This window comes from Bolinopsis microptera, chromosome 5 (genome assembly GCF_026151205.1).
Source record: "Bolinopsis microptera isolate Bmic1 chromosome 5, MBARI_Bmic_1.0, whole genome shotgun sequence".
NCBI classification, from domain to species: Eukaryota; Metazoa; Ctenophora; class Tentaculata; order Lobata; family Bolinopsidae; genus Bolinopsis; species Bolinopsis microptera.
The window spans coordinates 15,066,809-15,084,762 of record NC_087076.1 but is presented as its reverse complement, the minus strand read 5'-3'; the positions used below and the strand labels follow the sequence as shown (position 1 = coordinate 15,084,762).

Genomic DNA, 17,954 nt, shown 5'->3' with positions numbered 1-17,954 from the left:
ATCGAGTCCAACTCAGCACACGTTTTAAAAGATTATAAACTTACTAGCTATATATTGTGCGGAGTATTAATAAAATTTTGTTTTGCAAAAACTCCAACATTTTTTGTGCCTAAATTATGTTAAAACGATGTTTACAATATTATTTTGTTCTATTGCTTTTTATTTCGATACATGTTCAATGACTTGTAATCTTGTATAGCAATTATTTGCATTTGAATCTCCACTTCTGACTTCTTGACTCCAACAGGACTTTTTATGCTTTATAAGCACTTCCAAACGAAACCTATCAGCTCAAACATGATCTGAAACAGAAGGTGGCATTTTCGTTCCGGTCCGCTATCTCATAATAGTAATAACAATAGTAGTTGAATGCTTAAATAAAAAACCTTGATTTATGGTTTTATAAACTGTAACTATTCCATGCCAAAAAGTTTTAGGATTCCAGTTAAAATGGATTTTAATACGGCTTTTGCTCTTATAGAGTATATGAACATGTTTGGCCAACTGATTTTGAAGTTATAGTTCTGTTAACACAGTTATCCGGTTCTCAAGCGATGATAAACAGGGCTATCCCGTTAATAAGCAATGCTATCCGGTTCCTCATTAGCATAAAAAGGTGCTGAATGGCTCCTAAACAGTGGTCAGTAGTTGTCTAGGGGCTAGGTGGCCTAGTGGTTAGAGCATCCGCCTTCTGCGCAGAAGGTTTGGGGTTCGAATCCCAGTGTCACCTAGTCTAGGGAGTAGCTAAGGATCTTCTCGGTGTACTTAGCCGAATGATAGGAAACTGAATTGAGGGTTAAAATATGAGGAAGGGTACCTGTTGCAAGTTCAAGAAAGAAGGGATGCCCCTTCAGTGTATACTGTAAACATAGTACTATTAAGGGGGGGGGGGGGGTTCACCCTGATTTTTTGTGAAACTTGGTTTCGAGATAGCAGTTGACCAACAAACTAGAACCGGTGACCGAACTTTTGAGGGGGTCCCCGACCCCAACCGCCAAACGGTGCCCGCGGGGCAGCAACGCCCATATTTGGTCTAAATTAGGCTCAATTTAGCCAAATACCCTGAACATGCCCAAAACCCAGATTTAATGTGCTCTACTTGTAGCTAGTGGTCCCCTGAACAAGTATATGCATTTTCATCACGATTGGGCAAAAAATGACTGAGTTATGAGCCAAAAACCATACGACCATATTTGGGCATACGCACCAAATTTGATCGATTTTGGCCCATAAATTGGTCAAATATCAATATTTTTGAATGAAACCAACTTTATATGAAAGGTGAGCTTATACTACACATTCTCTGTGATTATCAGCTCAGTATCTACCTAACTGTGGATTCTGTGTTCAAATAATTACAAAAAATGAACAAAATCGTCCATATCTCAGTACGCGATATTTGCAAAACTGATTTCGCTCAAAACAATAGAACTCAATAGGGTTTCAATATGTTTACATGAAATTTTCAGAACCAACGTAGAATCGCATTTCGACCTTATCTCTTGTATTGAAATTTTGAGTTAGGCCTTTAAAAAAATTTGGCGGCCAAATTCTGAAAAATGCCTGGCAAATTTTGGAATTTGGCCGCCAAATTTTTTTAAGTTCCCTTAACTATTATCAACTATTGTCTGATTAGCCATGCAAACCACGGTACTATACTATTTACCATCTAACATGTGGTTAATAGATGCTTGTGGTCGATCAGGGTGAATATATTAGAAGTAAATTACAATTTTATTGTGCATATTTTATATATTTGTAGAAGCACAGTATATTATATAGCTTATTCCTACGAACTGCTACATCACTACTTATATGGGATCCAAATTCAAAGTCATTTGTGTGATACAATGAAACTCTGATTTGGGCCGATTTTCCACAATCACATAATGGGCTAATTTACATGTATGACAATGTGACATTTTGTTTCCCTTAATTGCTCACCCTCTTCCTCCAAAACAAATCGTAAATGATCCAAAAGCACCTACATTCCACAACTTTCAAACTTCCAGCACTGTTACAATGTTTACTGTATTACATTTCAACATAAATATACTAAAAGTATTTTGTCTAGATCTTAGGAAATGTGGCAGTAATCAAGTTATGGAAACTCTTAGCGTAAAAATGAAGTCAATGAGTGGTATTTGGAAAAGAAGATCGTCAATGACAAACTTATCAGCAGTGACAAACATAAACATAACACCTGAGATAAATAAGCCTATGCTTCCAGCCAAGTAAGTTTCTTAAATGATGTTAATATGTCTACAGCAAATAAAAATTATTATTATTTAAGTACTTGTTTTTCACTAATTTGAAAAACCAATATAACTATATATAATTTTTTTTTCAAATAATTCGAAATTGACGCAGTTACAGTCATTTTGGAGATAATCTGAACATTTATCGATTCGTGATGGTTCAAACTCTCACTTGGCTGACATATTGTGACCATTACAGTCATTTTCATCCCCTTCAATATCTCCATATCTACCTTGCTCACTCTTTTAAGGGTGTTACCGGGACATCACGTTGGCGCTCAGAATTGCTGTGGCAAATTGGTTCTTAATTTTATGCCGATTGTTTATATATTGTCCCTTATTGTTCATAACACTTTAGATGACGTGAAGCTGCTGAGTCATTCAATTAGCATATCAATATGCGTACCTTTGATGCTTTCTCAGTGTAAAAATCCTTTTTGTTGTTCATGATAATCCAAGTACGAAACATTAGAAACTACCAATCTGTAATGGTATAGGTACACTTCAGATATAAATCTAGGGAGAAATCAGAATTAAGGTAAGCCTTGCAGTATAGTTTCTTGAGTCCAGGATGCACGTGGACGCATGACAGTCCTTCCTTTAGGATCTTCTCACTGAGGGTATCATAATTCCTGTCATTAAATCCTATTATAACATCGTAGTCTCTTGATTTATTATAAACCCTCATAGACGGCTTTGGGGTAAATGATCCAGATAAAGGATCCAGAAAGGTTCCCAGATTCAGAGTGGTTTGAATTTTCACTACCATGCCCTCTTCCTTACCGATGAACTTTTCGCATTTTTTTTTGTCGGGAATTGTGATATTACCGGTTAAGTAATCTGTATTTATCCATATTTCCGGAGGATACATCTTCGGATAGACTTTGATCACACCGCAGACCTTTTCATGACTCACCCAATCTGTCTTTTGACATACAGTGCTGCAATACTTCACTAACATACAGGCTCCACATTTCTTTAACTTGATCCCAGTTTTGCCGCATGATACACACTCCTTGGCCTGACACTTCTTGGCCTGATCAGAATTTGAACTATGTGCTTCTCCCATTTTTACTGAATCATGACTCCGTTCTTTTCTACATTCATCTTTATGGCTTTTCCAGGCCTTCTTCTGGCATTGAACATTACAATACCGAACTGATTTACAGGCAGCACATTTCAGTAAATCCAGTCTTTTCTGACCACAAAAGCCGCATATGTTCTGAACCAAATTTTCCATCATTTATTCAGTCAAACCGCTGAGTAATTGTAACTATTATAATTATATAGGTTATATAACAAATATTTATAGGAAATTTAAACTTTCACAGCTTACACCGTCATAATCATTGTTAAGTATTTCATCTCGGGGGTACGACATCGGATTTTGGAATCCAAAGATTCCGTAAAAATTCGTAATTCGGGTCGCTCTACCTCAGCCATAAGAACAAAGTTACTAAGTCTAGGTAATCTAGAAGTTAATAGTAATTAAGTAGGAGCCAATTGCTGAACTGGTCGACTCAACAGACAGCAAAAATATTTCTAGGGATCAAACGTATTGTTGTCATTGACTGCTGTCAAAAAAGTGCTATAATTAGAAATATTGAATAAAACGAAGGAAATGATCTTCAAGAAATCAATTGAAAAGAGTAAATTACGTTGCGTATACGCAGCTTGCACCGACAAACAACAAACACTACACACGGAACAAGTGCAGTAAATGTACGAGTGTCATATTACGTAAAATAACATGTAGCTCTATCTGTGTAGACTATTAAACGACAATGACGTTTCTCTTGTCGCTAATAAATATCATAACATCTACATTATTGTTTTTTTCAGAAATGCCACAGTTGATCTTCGCTCTGAGATATATGACTTAAAGAAGCAGCTGGAAGACAAGGATAACGAATTGAAGGAGCAGCAACTAATGATGAAGGATTATATTATTAACAGAGTAAGCAGTCTCGTAGTTTTTAAATCGTGTCTCTACTTTAATGAACCTTTCCGTTCAGGCATCAACTTAACTTGCCGTTGAATGAATAATTATGAGCTAGTCCAGAGCTCTACCGGGATCCCGGCGAAGCCGGGATTTGGCGTTTTTGTCCCGGTCCCGGCCGGGATTACCGTTTTGGCCGGGATATTAGCCGGGATTTTTAAAAGTTCAGAATTTCGATCTTTTTAATCCAATTTAGCTTCAAATTCATATTTTATTACTTTGACTTGTACAAATGAAACGACTGTTAAGAATCAAACTAATCGAAATGAAAATCGAAACTCGAATGGATTGATTAGATTTCAGGCTCATCTTCATCCGAAGATATAGATGTTTCATTTAAACATAGAACTATCGCGAAAATCCCGGTCCCGGCCAGGATTGAGCTCATCCCGGTCCCGGCCAGGATTTCAGTTTCATCCCGGTCCCGGTCCCGGCCGGGACAAAATTCCGATCCCGGAAATGGGAGTTAGATTTTAACTTTATAATCTTGTAGCATAGGGGTACATAGTACTTAGTCACTTTTCCCTTGAAGTTTCCTAAGCTTGGTCCCAAGTAAATATTTATCTATAATATTAATAATATAAATTAATATTTCAGATCAATATAAGTCGAGATCTCTCAGTTGAGGATCAGATAGCAAGTCTCAAGAAGGAGCTTAGAAAGCTTGGTTATGAGGAACCACAAATAATCAGACCGTCCACCCCGCCTGTTTCTCTTGAGGTAACTGAACATTACCAATGGTAGCAGGTTTTACAGAAATGTATTCCTGGTTTTAACTGATTGTTTAGTTAAATCTTTAAGATAGGATCTTTAAAATAGAATATATTTCAGATTTACAAATTTACATTAATTTCTCGACACATGCTTATGTTTATAGTGTTGTTTATAGTTTTGTTTATGGTTTTGTTTATAGTGTTGTTTATGTTAATAGTGTTGCTACAGGTCGATCAGTATACTTTAGTTTTATGCTGGTATGGTATAATTATTTCTCATAGGATCAGATAAATTTAATAGAGCATTTCGTAATATCATTATGTACAGTTGCTGTGTAAAATGTAGATCGGCAGTTTAAAAGAAATAAATACAGTTAGACACAATAGAAAGTGTGTGTTTTGTGACTATGCTTATGAAAAATCAAACTTTACGTCTACTGATGCCGTATTACACTGTAACTGCTCAGAGATGATCAGCTATTTATCGGTATTTCTGAGTAGGTACGTTATAAACGATATTAACTAATTTCTACTTTAGGAGAACCAGAGACTGCAGACAGAAGTTAGGAATTTACAGCAAGCTTTACAGAAATATGTATGTTCGTTGTTCATCAATTCATAACTCCATGTCTTTTAAATATTTCGGTCATAGATTAGAATCCTGACGACGTAACCATATCATAACCATGTTACAGCTCGGTTATAACACAGTTGTGACATGGTTATGTCGTCGGCCCGTCGGGATTCTAGTCTATGATCTTTATTTCTTCAGAGTAATTAAAAATACTTATTTTTGGATCACATCACGTTATGATTGTTGAATGTTGATCTTGTACTGAAAAATATAATTAAGTTAATAGTTTATTTTCTTCTCTAACAGGAGAGGTTGCACAAGACAAGGATTCAGAAGTTAAAAACGGGTCATGCAGAAGAGGTAGCCACGTTAAATCTTGACATTTTCGAACTCAGGGACCAATTGAGGAATCAAAACAAAGGTGAGCAAAATATTTCCTGAATGCTCGGCCAGAAATTCACTATCCTAATTTCTGTGTCAGGGCTCTCGGTTATCTGAGAAGCCCATTTCATTTGACGATACTTTTTAAGTATTGAATATACGGCTAAAATACTCGCATTATGGAATAAGATATGAAACAGATTTACATGTTGATCATTAAGCTTGGCATCAAATATGCTTGCGAATCATACAAAAATTGTAGCAAGCGTATGTGCCTTACGATCAACAGTAATCTTGTTATCATGTAATCAAAATTTCCACAGTTAGTTGTATTACAGAACTTTATCAGTATTCTTCTTGGGTCATATTATGTAGAACAGCTCAAACAGATCAGCAACTGGAACTGTATTCTGAAGGATTAACAATTTTGAGTTGACATTTTAATTTCAGAAAACTCCAACACAGACTATGGTCTAGTTATCGAATTAAGTACTCAAGTTTCTATGCTGAATGCGGAGATAGAGAGCCTACACGAAGAACTAGCAAAATACGGAAAGAAGTCTTAAGAATGTAAAAAAAGACGATTGAAATGAACAAATTGGTTTCTTATGTTGATCTTCCGTAGATAGTGGGAAGATTCTTCGAACTTGTAAAATAATTATTTTTTATTTAATCAGTCAGAGTATCATCATAATAATTTATACTGTTTTTAATTTAATCTTTTATCAAAATAACAGAGATCTAAAATAATTGGCAAAACTTTAGTTTTGCTGTAAGAATGTTTGGGTGAATGATGTTGACTGAAACCTGTAAATTAGTTTTTAAAATTTGATAATTGTCGCATATACTTCATTTCACTACTTCTTGAGAAATTATGTTGATGTTGTAATCGTCTGTGAGCAAGGTTCTCATTCCGAAATATGTGCAAGATTTCCGAAAAACAGTTCCCGTCCTTCATTCTCTAAAATTTCGTCATTTGAACCAACAATATTGAATCTGTAACTATCTGCGACCGTCCATTATGTGTGGCTAAATACCATTTCGAGTATTAGGAAACTTTTCGATTGAAACCACAACGATATAATGTCCCTGACAACAAAACAAGAAGAATCAACTTACATTCACAAAAAAAAGGTAATTCACAAAATTATTATTAGTCTTCTTTTTTACTTCTTTCCTCTGCCACCTTTTGTTGCTTTATTACCAGATTTTAATTTGGAATTACTGACAGATTTTAAAGGCGGGCTAGTTCCTCTCTTTTTAGACAATTCTTTCCCGAGCTTAGCTTTTCTTAACTCTTTAGGGTTTTGTGTCTTTAAAACTGCTCCCCTTGGTTCAAAACCGGGAATTAAATTAGCGGCATTATTTAGGAGCGAGGTGTAAACAGGCTGCATTGGCCTGCTCTCTTCTGTTCCCAATTCCGAACATTCCTCGAGCCCCACTACCAATCTTCTCTCGACTAACACGTACGTTCCGGGAGTGGCCAGGAATCTGGACCCATTTAGTTGGAGATACTTCGGGAGATCTTTGGCGATACCAGCTTCATCGCACAGATCCAAGTGAGTGTAGTCAATGTTTTCTATATTGAATCTTTCTCGCATGTTGTCAAGAAGATTTGCAATGTGGCAATCGGGGTTGAAGAGGAGTTTTTCGTCATTTCCACACCTGACAACTATGAACATTGTCATATCAAATTAAGGCGTATCTTAGTTAATATTGATTGAAATGATCGATACACGTGCGAATATATCTATTTTGGGCGTTTCTAGGTGACCTCCATCTCGTAACTGAAGTTGGAAAATTCACAATATTCCTAAAAGCGCGCACGGGTACTTGCGTTGGTTGTCATAGTAACAAATCTTTTTACATGTAAAGTTGAATGTTAGCACATGCTATTTACGCCGCGCACGTCACAGTGGAAAATGTGGGCCATTTCGCAGATTTTAGTCGCGCACAATAATCGTACGTTAATCGTGCAGTTCGACGATAATCGTCTGCTGCGCGCAATTATTATACATCCCGACGATTATCGTCGATATTCGCACGATAATCGTTTCTCGCCTCTCTATCGTACGATAAACGTCAGAATGACGAGAAACGTCCAATTATTGCTCGCCCATCGAGGATAAAACTCCAAGTATGATATTTGCTTATTAATATATTATTAGCATGGTGGTTGTGATTTGAGTATGATCAGTAACTCATGTAGAATGCGTGCACATATCAAATAAGTTGATATATCTTAACAGCTACATGGTTCACCCAAGTCTGACATCTAAGTAGGTTCTAAAGCTAGGTTTTGGGAGGAACCGGTCTCTTTACCATTATTTAATATTTGATGCCTCATCAATGGGTCAGAATTAAGCTGACTTGCTTGCATTTCAGTTTCAAATACCTGAAAGTCACTTAAAACAATGCATCGAGCTGTAAGGAGCGTTATTCTCCATGTTTGCTGAATAAACGAGTTTCATTGAAACTATTTTCACTATTCAGTCGTTTTGAATCCATTTTTGACCGGAAAACTCGGAATTATGCTTGACAACTGCACGTTAATCGGTTTTAAGAGCTTCAATAAGGTTTCGTACAGGTCTAGCATTGTGTTAATCGCACACTCTTGACACGTAATCAAAATTTTAAAAGCTTCGCGCGGCGATAAAAACGCGCGTGCGCGAATCTTGTTGCAGTCGCTGCTTACGAAAACTTTTTAGTAGAATAATGAATAGGCAGCGTTTTCCGAAAGATGTGTTTCAAATATCATAATAGTGTCCGCTCATGACTTTTGCCGTGATTTAAGTTTAAGGAGATATTTCCTGGTGGCTATTTCACATTTCTTAGTCACTCTTTCCTCTTCGTTGCGAATGTGATCTGAAAATTGTCGCTGTTAAGATTCTACTGTATAGTGACTGTCTAGCATGAAAATTGAAAGGGGGAAAGAGATTATTTGTACACTTTAAACGTGATTAATGCTAATAACGAGTTGACTTAAACTTCTGTCTCCAAATGAGTTGATCAAACTGTCTTAAATTAGCTGATTTTCGTACTAGTCAGGTGTTCATGTCGCTTGAAAAGGGAATGACAGCTCTCTCCTCCTTGCTCGTTAAATGAGCCCGATAACATCCCCCACAGTATGATCTGGTCGACAAAGTGATCCTCGAGCATGTGGATCTAGTTAAATTGAAAGGTTGTTAAGAAAACGATGCTGGAGAATTACTACAATTAATCAGACTAGAATTTTCCAATATCAGACTTAAGCACGAATCCTAAATTGTTGCAGGCTATCTTGGGAGTTGGAAGAATGCCAGTTTCGCTACAAGCTACAACAATACCTTGATAGACGATGACTGTCCAAATTTCCTGTACTCCTCTAAAAAGATATCTCTCGACTGTATCAGAGTCTTTATATTCTGAGGTTCTGCCTTCCCGCTCTTGCCTCCAACAACCAAGAGATCTTTGTAGGCGGTCTTAATCCTGTCGAGGGCTAAGAGTCGATGCTGAAAATGCACCTTGTCCTGTGGTCTCAAATTCCTGAATACAGACCCTGTCATTCACGTGGTAACTTTTCAATTGCAAAGGAGATTTATCAACTCATTCGTTATTTGTTCATGAGATTAACTGTTCTGATTAAACGCAACTCACTCATTTTGGTAAAACTGTTCCCTCCAGAATTGGGAGTCGTCACTTTTCAGCAGGTATCCAGCTCTAACACCCGTCAGCGACACACCATGATAAGCCTCAGGTATTACATTAATTCCCCTCAGAAACTTCTCATATTGAGAGGAGAGCGGGCCACTGTTACATTTCGTGGCTACACGATTACCTTAAGAAGAGAATTTGCTTATTGTAACCATCTAACGAAAATACTTTCTAATTTTAATTGTTACTCGAAAACCCTCGTATTGTTTTGGAACAAGACATTTATCAAGTACCTTGCTGTATGCGGAGGATCATGGCACCGAAGTCAGTTGTGCTGCTATAACAGTTGGGGAGAAATCCGTCCGTGACGTTGCAAGCTAGCACAAAGTCAATGTCCTCGCACAATTTACCGTACTCAGTCCACAGGACAGTCCCCACTTTGATGGTCTGAGAAAGCTTAAGGTTTCGTGACTGTTTTCCACGATGAAAATTAGCTAATTCAAATAAATAAAGCACGACTGAAACAGGAATGAACATCAACAGTTTTTCAATTCGTGTCACATACTATGTGCAAGAACGGAACAGCGACCCAGTTAATCAGATCATCATTATCATTCCCGAAACAGTCTGTGAGAGGTCGCGATGCAACATGATTCAATAAAATCGGATTGAATTGGTGATTATTAGTTTCTCAACGGATAAAATCTTTTTATTAAAGTGTTGTTCAAAATGAAATTTTTTGATGCTATGTTTGAATATTCATAATTGAGGTAAGATAACTCACTGCCAGCATTTCCCCCTGAGCTCATTTGAGCCCAGGGGCTTCAGCTGATTCGTCTCAGTAAGCCCGGCGAACATTACCAGTCTCGAATTATCCATTTGAGTTCTATTGTGAATGTGTTATTACTTTTACTGATTACCAAGAGTAATTTAGTTGCGTGGTTCAAAAGTCAAAACAGTTATGATTGCAAATTACACAATTTCATGTATCTAAATAATCGTCATTAAAGTTCTGACTGCCGACTACTAAATTCCTATCACAAGGCCCGATCAGATTTATCACGTACAAAATGTAAACAATAGACTTGGCTCGTTACCAAGGAGAGCGTATCTGTCTCGAACGACATTACAGGCGCTCGATTCGTATTATGAATTCTAAGTCCATTAAAATCTGTTTTGGTGCGCGGCTCAGAAAAACGCGCTGGCGTACCGTGCCGCTTAGACATTAATTTAAATTCAATTTGACAAATGTGTTCAATTATCGCTAAAATTTGTTCACTAAACACAATAGTTAAAATAAATAATATAATTTTATAAAATCTAATTTTTCACTGTGGCAATTACTTCTCGGGTTAAACATTACACTAGGAAACTACATATTATACATTATACAAAAGATACCGGCCCGCGCGCTGCGTGCCAAACTTAGATAGATGATAAATATTTCATATTTACTACCGCTGTCTTATATCATATATGTAACTAATCTTATCAATAACAATAAATTAAAGTATCAAATTTCATTGTGAAACATGACATTTTCAATTTCATTCGTTTTGCGTTCACTACGATTACGAAGCTTGCGGAACATTACCAGTAGACTGTAAATATGAATCCGATTTCTTATTTCCATATTAAAGCATAACCGAAATACTTCCTTCGTTACATGAAATAACAAATACATTTTATTTCCATGATTTATTGTGTGATTATCGTGATATCGCTCATTATCGCCTAATAAACGTCGCGAAATAGCGTTATTCGCCAAATATGACGATTATCGTCAGATTAGACGATTATCGTGCGTTTAACGCGCGCGCGACGATTATCGTCGATAATCGTACGATTATTTTTATATCGTTTTCTGCGAAATTAAAATCCCAACATTTTCCACTGTGACGTACATGTAACTTTTGAAGATGACGTCACTGTACACGTGACCACATACAATCACAACAACTTTACTCCAGTTCTTACTCTCTGGAAGCGATTGAGGAAAGTAGCTCGCTCATGAGATTGATGTACTGTCAAAGCCAGGCTGTTCATTCGAGCCAATTAATTTTTTCAAGACTGCAGAGTGCAGTCTTACAACTGCGTCACATTTGTTTGTGAAATGTAACTGGTGTAGCTAGTCATATGTATAATTGCAGTGTACAAGGTAACTAGTCATAATTATTAATAATTGTGAAATGACATTTTTGTGTGCCGTTCTGCGTATACATACCATACCGTACTAAGTATAGAATAAGAAATTTAGATTCCTGGCCTTCCTGAGCACTGTATCTTGAAATATTTATTTTAAACAAACCCTTTATTTCGAATAGTATCGGGTGATACTTTCATATAGTGTACTGACATCACGCTTTTCTATTATTATACTCAATTGAAGTTAGTTTTTTAGTCATCCCTCTAGTACTTTAAATGATACAAATTGTTTCTTGGTTTATTTGTATTGATCCCGTTTTATATTGTAGATAATTGTTCGAAATTTCTTGTATTCAGTTTTTTCTGGAATCTGGATTTGTATATTTCAAGCGCTCTGTCTCATCGATCATGTGCGTTGATCTGTCACTTGTGTGTGGACACTGTTCAACTCCTGCTTGCTTCACTTCACATCTTCATTCTTGAATCCATCATCAACTTCAACCGCAGCACCCCTAAAAAGAACCACTCGCTATATAAAGGTTTAGTTATAACTTCTATACTACTACTTGTTCGGAAATTCGTCTCCAAATTTTATAACAATCCGCGAATCGCGCCAATTTTTAAAAATATAAAATTGTTGATAAATTGGTAAGATTACTCTCTGTAATATGCGACAAGATAAACGCCATCCTCGGCTACATTAAATACATTCCTTCTGTAACGTCCTCAATAAACGTAGTAGATTTGTAGTATTGTGATCAATGGTCTGATTGGTTAGAACCTGCTCATAGGACAGCAACCGAAGCGCTATAACGTGAATTTCTTTGATTTTAAGGAAAGTCACAATCAGTATTTACTTAAAGTGATCAGATCGTCATCCCCCAACATGCTCGGTACTGCCTAATGAGGCTCATTATTGCCCGCTACTGAATAGCTACTGATGAGATCACTGATTGGGTGACGAAATCACTGATTAAGTGCCGAGATCACGTATCCGAAAGATCTTAAAAGGGTCATAACTCGGCTTAGCTGTAAACAACCAACTTAAATTTTGAAAAAAGCACTTCAATTATCAAACCACATGTCTGGAAATTTTGGAGTTCCTAACTCAAAACGTTCTCACTTAATATAATGGTTGCAAAAAAGAAAAAGAGGGAGTGGTGTGCCACACCCTCTGTAATTGATGAAATTTTACGAAAATTTCAGAAAATCTAAGTTTGACTCATATCTATATTCTATTTTTAAGCAATTCTGATGCCAATTACGTGAGTTATTTAAGGGTTGCGTGTGGGTAGTTACTTTTGGGCCACCCTGTAACATCATATATTTACACTTTTTTGAACTAGTCGACTGCAGTCCGGTCGATCTCAGACAAGCATTAGATAGCTAGGTTGAGTGTTTTATAAAAATTCAAAACGCTTTTTGCAGGTCTATGCCAACTTTTCGTTGACGTATAGCAGTATTTATGCATTTATATGCTTTTATATATTTATGCGCCATAAAAAATAGTAACACTATCTTATTGTTTTACGCTCATATGTCAAAATGTCCACTTTTATTAAATGAGAAACGGTAAAAATATGTCTAAAAAGAGACCATGAAAATCGAAGTCGCGTCCTTTATACGATTCGGGTATATAAATGGCAAATGTAGACGCAACGGCCTTATTATCAAATCGTAAACAACGTTGGTGATGATTGATGAAAACCTATCGTATTGTTTTTATCCTCCATTGTATTCTTACTCTAACTTGCGAGATTCAAAATAATGGAGGCTTTCTCAAGTACGTCTGCGCCCATCTTAGGGCTTCATAAAGAGATAAACATAGGTTTCTTTAATGAACACACGAACTGAAACTTGAATTGTTGTGAAAATATTCATTTAATAAATTGTAGCCTAAACTTTTAAAGTTTAACTCTTAGATTCAAGTTGCTACCCGTCCAATTAAACTGTTCGTGTTAGCTCAGTTATGGATTTGAATCGTGAGAAAAATCAAGCGCAAGCTAAAAACCTTAAACCATTAATCAGAAAGTTGTTTTGACTCAATTACGCCTAATCAGCTTATGGCTTAGAGCTTAAGTCTTAAGACCAAAATATGCTGAACTTGTATATAAACAAGTGTTTTTTTAATGTATATATACATTTTTTTCCAGGTTGGACGAAAAATGGCTGAGTTACGTTTTGAGCCAAAAACCATATGCACATATTTATGCAGACGTACCGATTTGTACAGCTTTCGGCCTATAAATTGATCAATTATCAATATTTTGAATAAGATCAACTTTATATGCTTATTGACTGTGATCTATAACTCAACATCTATTGAAATCTGGAAATATGATTTTTTTAATTCGCTTAGTTTCGTGGGTGGATTAAAATAACGGATTGTGTTCGTATGAAGAATACAAATAGGTTATTAGTTTTCCAGAAGGGCCCCAGAAGTTGAAACCAACTTATCCGGCGTTTTTTTTAACGCTGATTTCGAATCACCCCACACTCCACACTCCACAGTAAGGTAAAAATGCTTTCCTGTCGAGTTATCGGCGAGCAATGTATTGATCACGTGACTGTCATACTATAATGATTAATGAACTAAGTCACATTTTTCGTTCGGATTAAGCTCTACGCAGCCAACATGAGCAATGAGGGCATGTCGGTGTAGATCTTTCGAGGTTGGAATTTGGGAGGAGTCCAGCAGAACACTTATATCAATTAGTGATTGGAAAACAATAAATATTATAGTGTGAGACATGTTTTCATGTTGAAATAACAAAAAATGTGGAGGGATGTACGGCTTTGCTAACCCAGGGGAGATGAATGGAACAATACCAATAGGAGTGTGGCCATTGAAGAGTTATTTTTAGTTCTCTAAAGGAGTATTTTACGAAGCTACAAGAGGTTGGGGCCATCAGACAATCTAAATTCATTAATCAGTGAGCTGTAGCTAACGATGTTGAACTTACAGTTCTACGTCAGTCTATTGTCTAGGAAACGGTCGGTCTGTGAATTAGGCTGCTAAACCGAAATCGATAGGTAAAATCGGTTTGTCACAGTTTACCGCATCGGACACGGATGTTTGGAAGAAGCTAAGGCTACCGGGAATTTGATATTTAAAATTAGACCAGATTCAGATTATAGATTCACTTAGTTAATGTTATCAGATCGGTTGATTGATATTTCGGTATATCAGAAATTCCTATTTAGCTTAGACCTCTACCAAATATTGGGGAATTTTTTATATACAGAAATATCAATCATTGTTTCAAGACTTGCGTGACTGTTTTAAAATTATACTCACAGGTATTTCATACTTTCAAACTCTAACTCTAACGTGATACAATACCAAATTGACTACTGGGCCATTTTTTAAACGATAAAATTTTCATCGCGTAGGATGGAATGTTAATAATTTTGAAGCTTGCTGCATCGGTGCACACCTTTACACTTTACAGTTCGAATTCTGAAACATGTTTCAGATGCTTCCCGACCGCCAAAGATAAGCAAGTTGTGTAAGATACCGTAGTTTTTGTAAATTAAAAATGTGGAATCTATTGGGAATTGCAGCCAGGAGAAGGGTGCAGTTCCAATTACCACGTAGCAGCGTGTAAACACTGGCCGTAACAATGATAACAAAGGAAATAAGAGGAGGGCATTAACTTCCAGTTAACCTCATAGAGATTGGAGTTACCCTTTCAACCTCCAATAAACAAGAACGTTTGAAATTGATAACAAGCTCTTCCAAAATATAGAATTTAGAATTACGCAACTTCCAATGCTCACCAACGAATACTAATATTGGGGCTCGGTGTCCTTCCAGCTGGTCGTACTATTCATTGCTCGCCCAAATTTAAAAACAAATGTTGCTAAGGTTCGTGTACTTTGGATAAGAAAATATTGTTCATCGTTCCTTATTGTTCATTATTGTTCATTATTGTTCATTATTGTTCATTATTGTTCATTATTGTTCAATAATTTATTATTCATCCGATGGATTTGCATTTGGACTTAGATTCTGAACCTCTCCCAGTACAATAGCCATTACGATAACCGCGGTGTCTTTATTGAGTAGAAGCATAGGGTTAAAGTTAAACAAAACCCATCTATCAACAGATGCATCGAATCAGGATAACATGACCTGATTAGATGTGTAACGGCCTACACCTTATAGTAAATCTTTCGGACAGTAAAACTTTAGTTAGGCTATCGCATTGCTTGTGGTAAGTACCACGCCTCTGCTTATCTCGAAACACCTTGTACGTTCTACTAACTCGTATCGATAGTTCAGTTTCTGTTAACAGTTCTCATATAATTATATGGGCAAGCATGTGAATTTTTTATTTTTCAGACTGAGACGTCAGGAGTCAGCAGCCCCTCCTGTTATGCTTGTTAGGGGTCTTACTTTCCGTTAGGGGTTAGAAGAATGATAAATCACTCTACTCTAGTTGTCACATGACTAAATTTAACAAGTTTGTTATCTGTAATCTGGATTTAAATTTTAAAATCCGACATACAAAAGCCCGGCCTTATCCTCTACCTTTAACCCTGAACCAATACTAACCCAGTAACTCAAGCAAATGTTGTCAAAACCCTGAAACTAACAAGGAATTGAATTCCTTATCGTTGGGTTCAGTTGTCGTATTTCCGATTTCTGTGCAGTTGTGATATGACCTGGGTTTAGTTGTCGTTTTGAGATTTAAGCTGATTGGTCACCCAATTAATCTGATTGGTCACCTGTTAACTGCGTGGGAACTAGGGTTCATTTGTCGGTCACCCGATCCAGAGGATGTCACCATTTTTCCTTCACACAGACATCGAACGCTGTAAGAAGACGATCAGACAGTCAGACCTCATTATCCCCGGTTTATATCAATATGTAATATATAATATTAATGGGTGGCACAAACGTATAATGTTTATCGTGTTTAGTAATCTCTTTAATACTGTCTGTGGATTGGTTCCGCTGAGCTGACCTTTTTGGAAGGTTTCCACCAAAAATATGTCTGATGGTCCCACCCAATTGTAGCTTAGTGAAGGACCATTTGATATAGAACTTAACAGAACTCTTCAATGCCCATTGCACATTGCCCACACTCCAATTGTTATTGTTCCATCCATCTCCCCATGGGTTAGCAAAACCGTACATCTTTCCACCTTTATTGTTATTTCAACATGAAGACATGTCTCACACTCTAATATTTATTGTTTTCCAATCACTAACTGGTATAAGTGTTCTGCTGGACTCCTCCTTCTCCCTTTTCGGTAAACACAGCCGTACGTTCTTCCACCTTTTGTTAATGTTAGTTTAATCTTCAACATGAAAAGATGTCTGGCAGTCTCTCACTATAACCGCTATTGTTTTTCAATTCACTAGCTGGTATAAGTCTTCAGCTGGACCACTCCCAAATTCCAACCTCGAAAGATCTACACCGACATGCCCCCATGTTGGATGTTTAAGACCGGCAACAACATTTCATTTCTCATTATTTTGATCTGAGCTTGAGGATTTTGTTACAATGATAAAGTTTTTCCCATCTACTCTTTTAGCCTTACTGTTTGCTCTTGCAACATCGGAGAACACTTGCGGCGAAGAGAAGCAGGCGACATTCGAAGCGGAATGTCTGACTAAAGGGTACCCTACCACGGTTGATGGCTGCAAGTTTTCTTATGGGTATGATGGTGGCTCATTAAGACGAGACCGGGTCGCCATGACAGCATGCCTAAAACTCCAGAAAGCGCTGGTAAAGTGTGGATTTTCGTGTGAAGATGGAGGATGGAGCGACTATGGAGACTGGTCTGACTGCTCAGCATCTTGTGGAAATGGAAACCAGACAAGAAGTAGATCCTGTACTAACCCCATCCCCTCTTTTAACAAAGCTGACTGCGAGGGGGAGGAAATTGAATCTCAAGCTTGTAATATTGCAGAACGATGCTGTATCGAAAGCGTTTGCTACGTAGGTGACACATCCTTCATCGCACTGGAACTTGGCTCTTCACTGACGTCTCCCAATGGAAATTATACATTTAGGATGCGGCAAGAAGGAGACTTGGTACTTGACTGCAATGGAAACTCGCTTTGGTCCTCTGGAACTAACGGCTCAGTAAAAGGTCTTGCATTCCAACATGATAGCAACCTCGTCATATACAGCACAGAAGCTGAAGCACTCTGGAGCTCCAGAACTCCTAACACCGAAGGTACCATGTTGCAAGTACAGGATGACGGAAACGTTGTTCTCTACACTGACAACCTTACA

At 37.1% G+C, this 17,954-nt stretch overlaps 1 protein-coding gene across 1 annotated transcript; it reads left to right on the top strand.

Moving 5' to 3' along the window:
* Positions 1–2,045: 2,045 nt before the first annotated feature.
* LOC134815280 (uncharacterized) lies at positions 2,046–6,768 on the top strand. The gene is made up of 6 exons (XM_063823793.1): positions 2,046–2,234; positions 4,101–4,215; positions 4,855–4,977; positions 5,509–5,565; positions 5,851–5,965; positions 6,376–6,768. Exons 1-6 carry the CDS (start codon positions 2,104–2,106, stop codon positions 6,489–6,491), a joined length of 657 nt encoding a protein of 218 aa, XP_063679863.1. The 5' UTR covers positions 2,046–2,103; the 3' UTR covers positions 6,492–6,768.
* Positions 6,769–17,954: the final 11,186 nt, after the last annotated feature.

Bases quoted from the DNA above. Each gene is read 5' to 3' on its own strand.
- LOC134815280 (XM_063823793.1), top strand. From the start codon at position 2,104: ATGGAAACTCTTAGCGTAAAAATGAAGTCAATGAGTGGTATTTGGAAA. The intron at 4,216-4,854 runs GTAAGCAGTCTC...TTAATATTTCAG, and splicing joins AGGATTATATTATTAACAGA to ATCAATATAAGTCGAGATCT. The intron at 4,978-5,508 runs GTAACTGAACAT...TTTCTACTTTAG, and splicing joins CCCCGCCTGTTTCTCTTGAG to GAGAACCAGAGACTGCAGAC.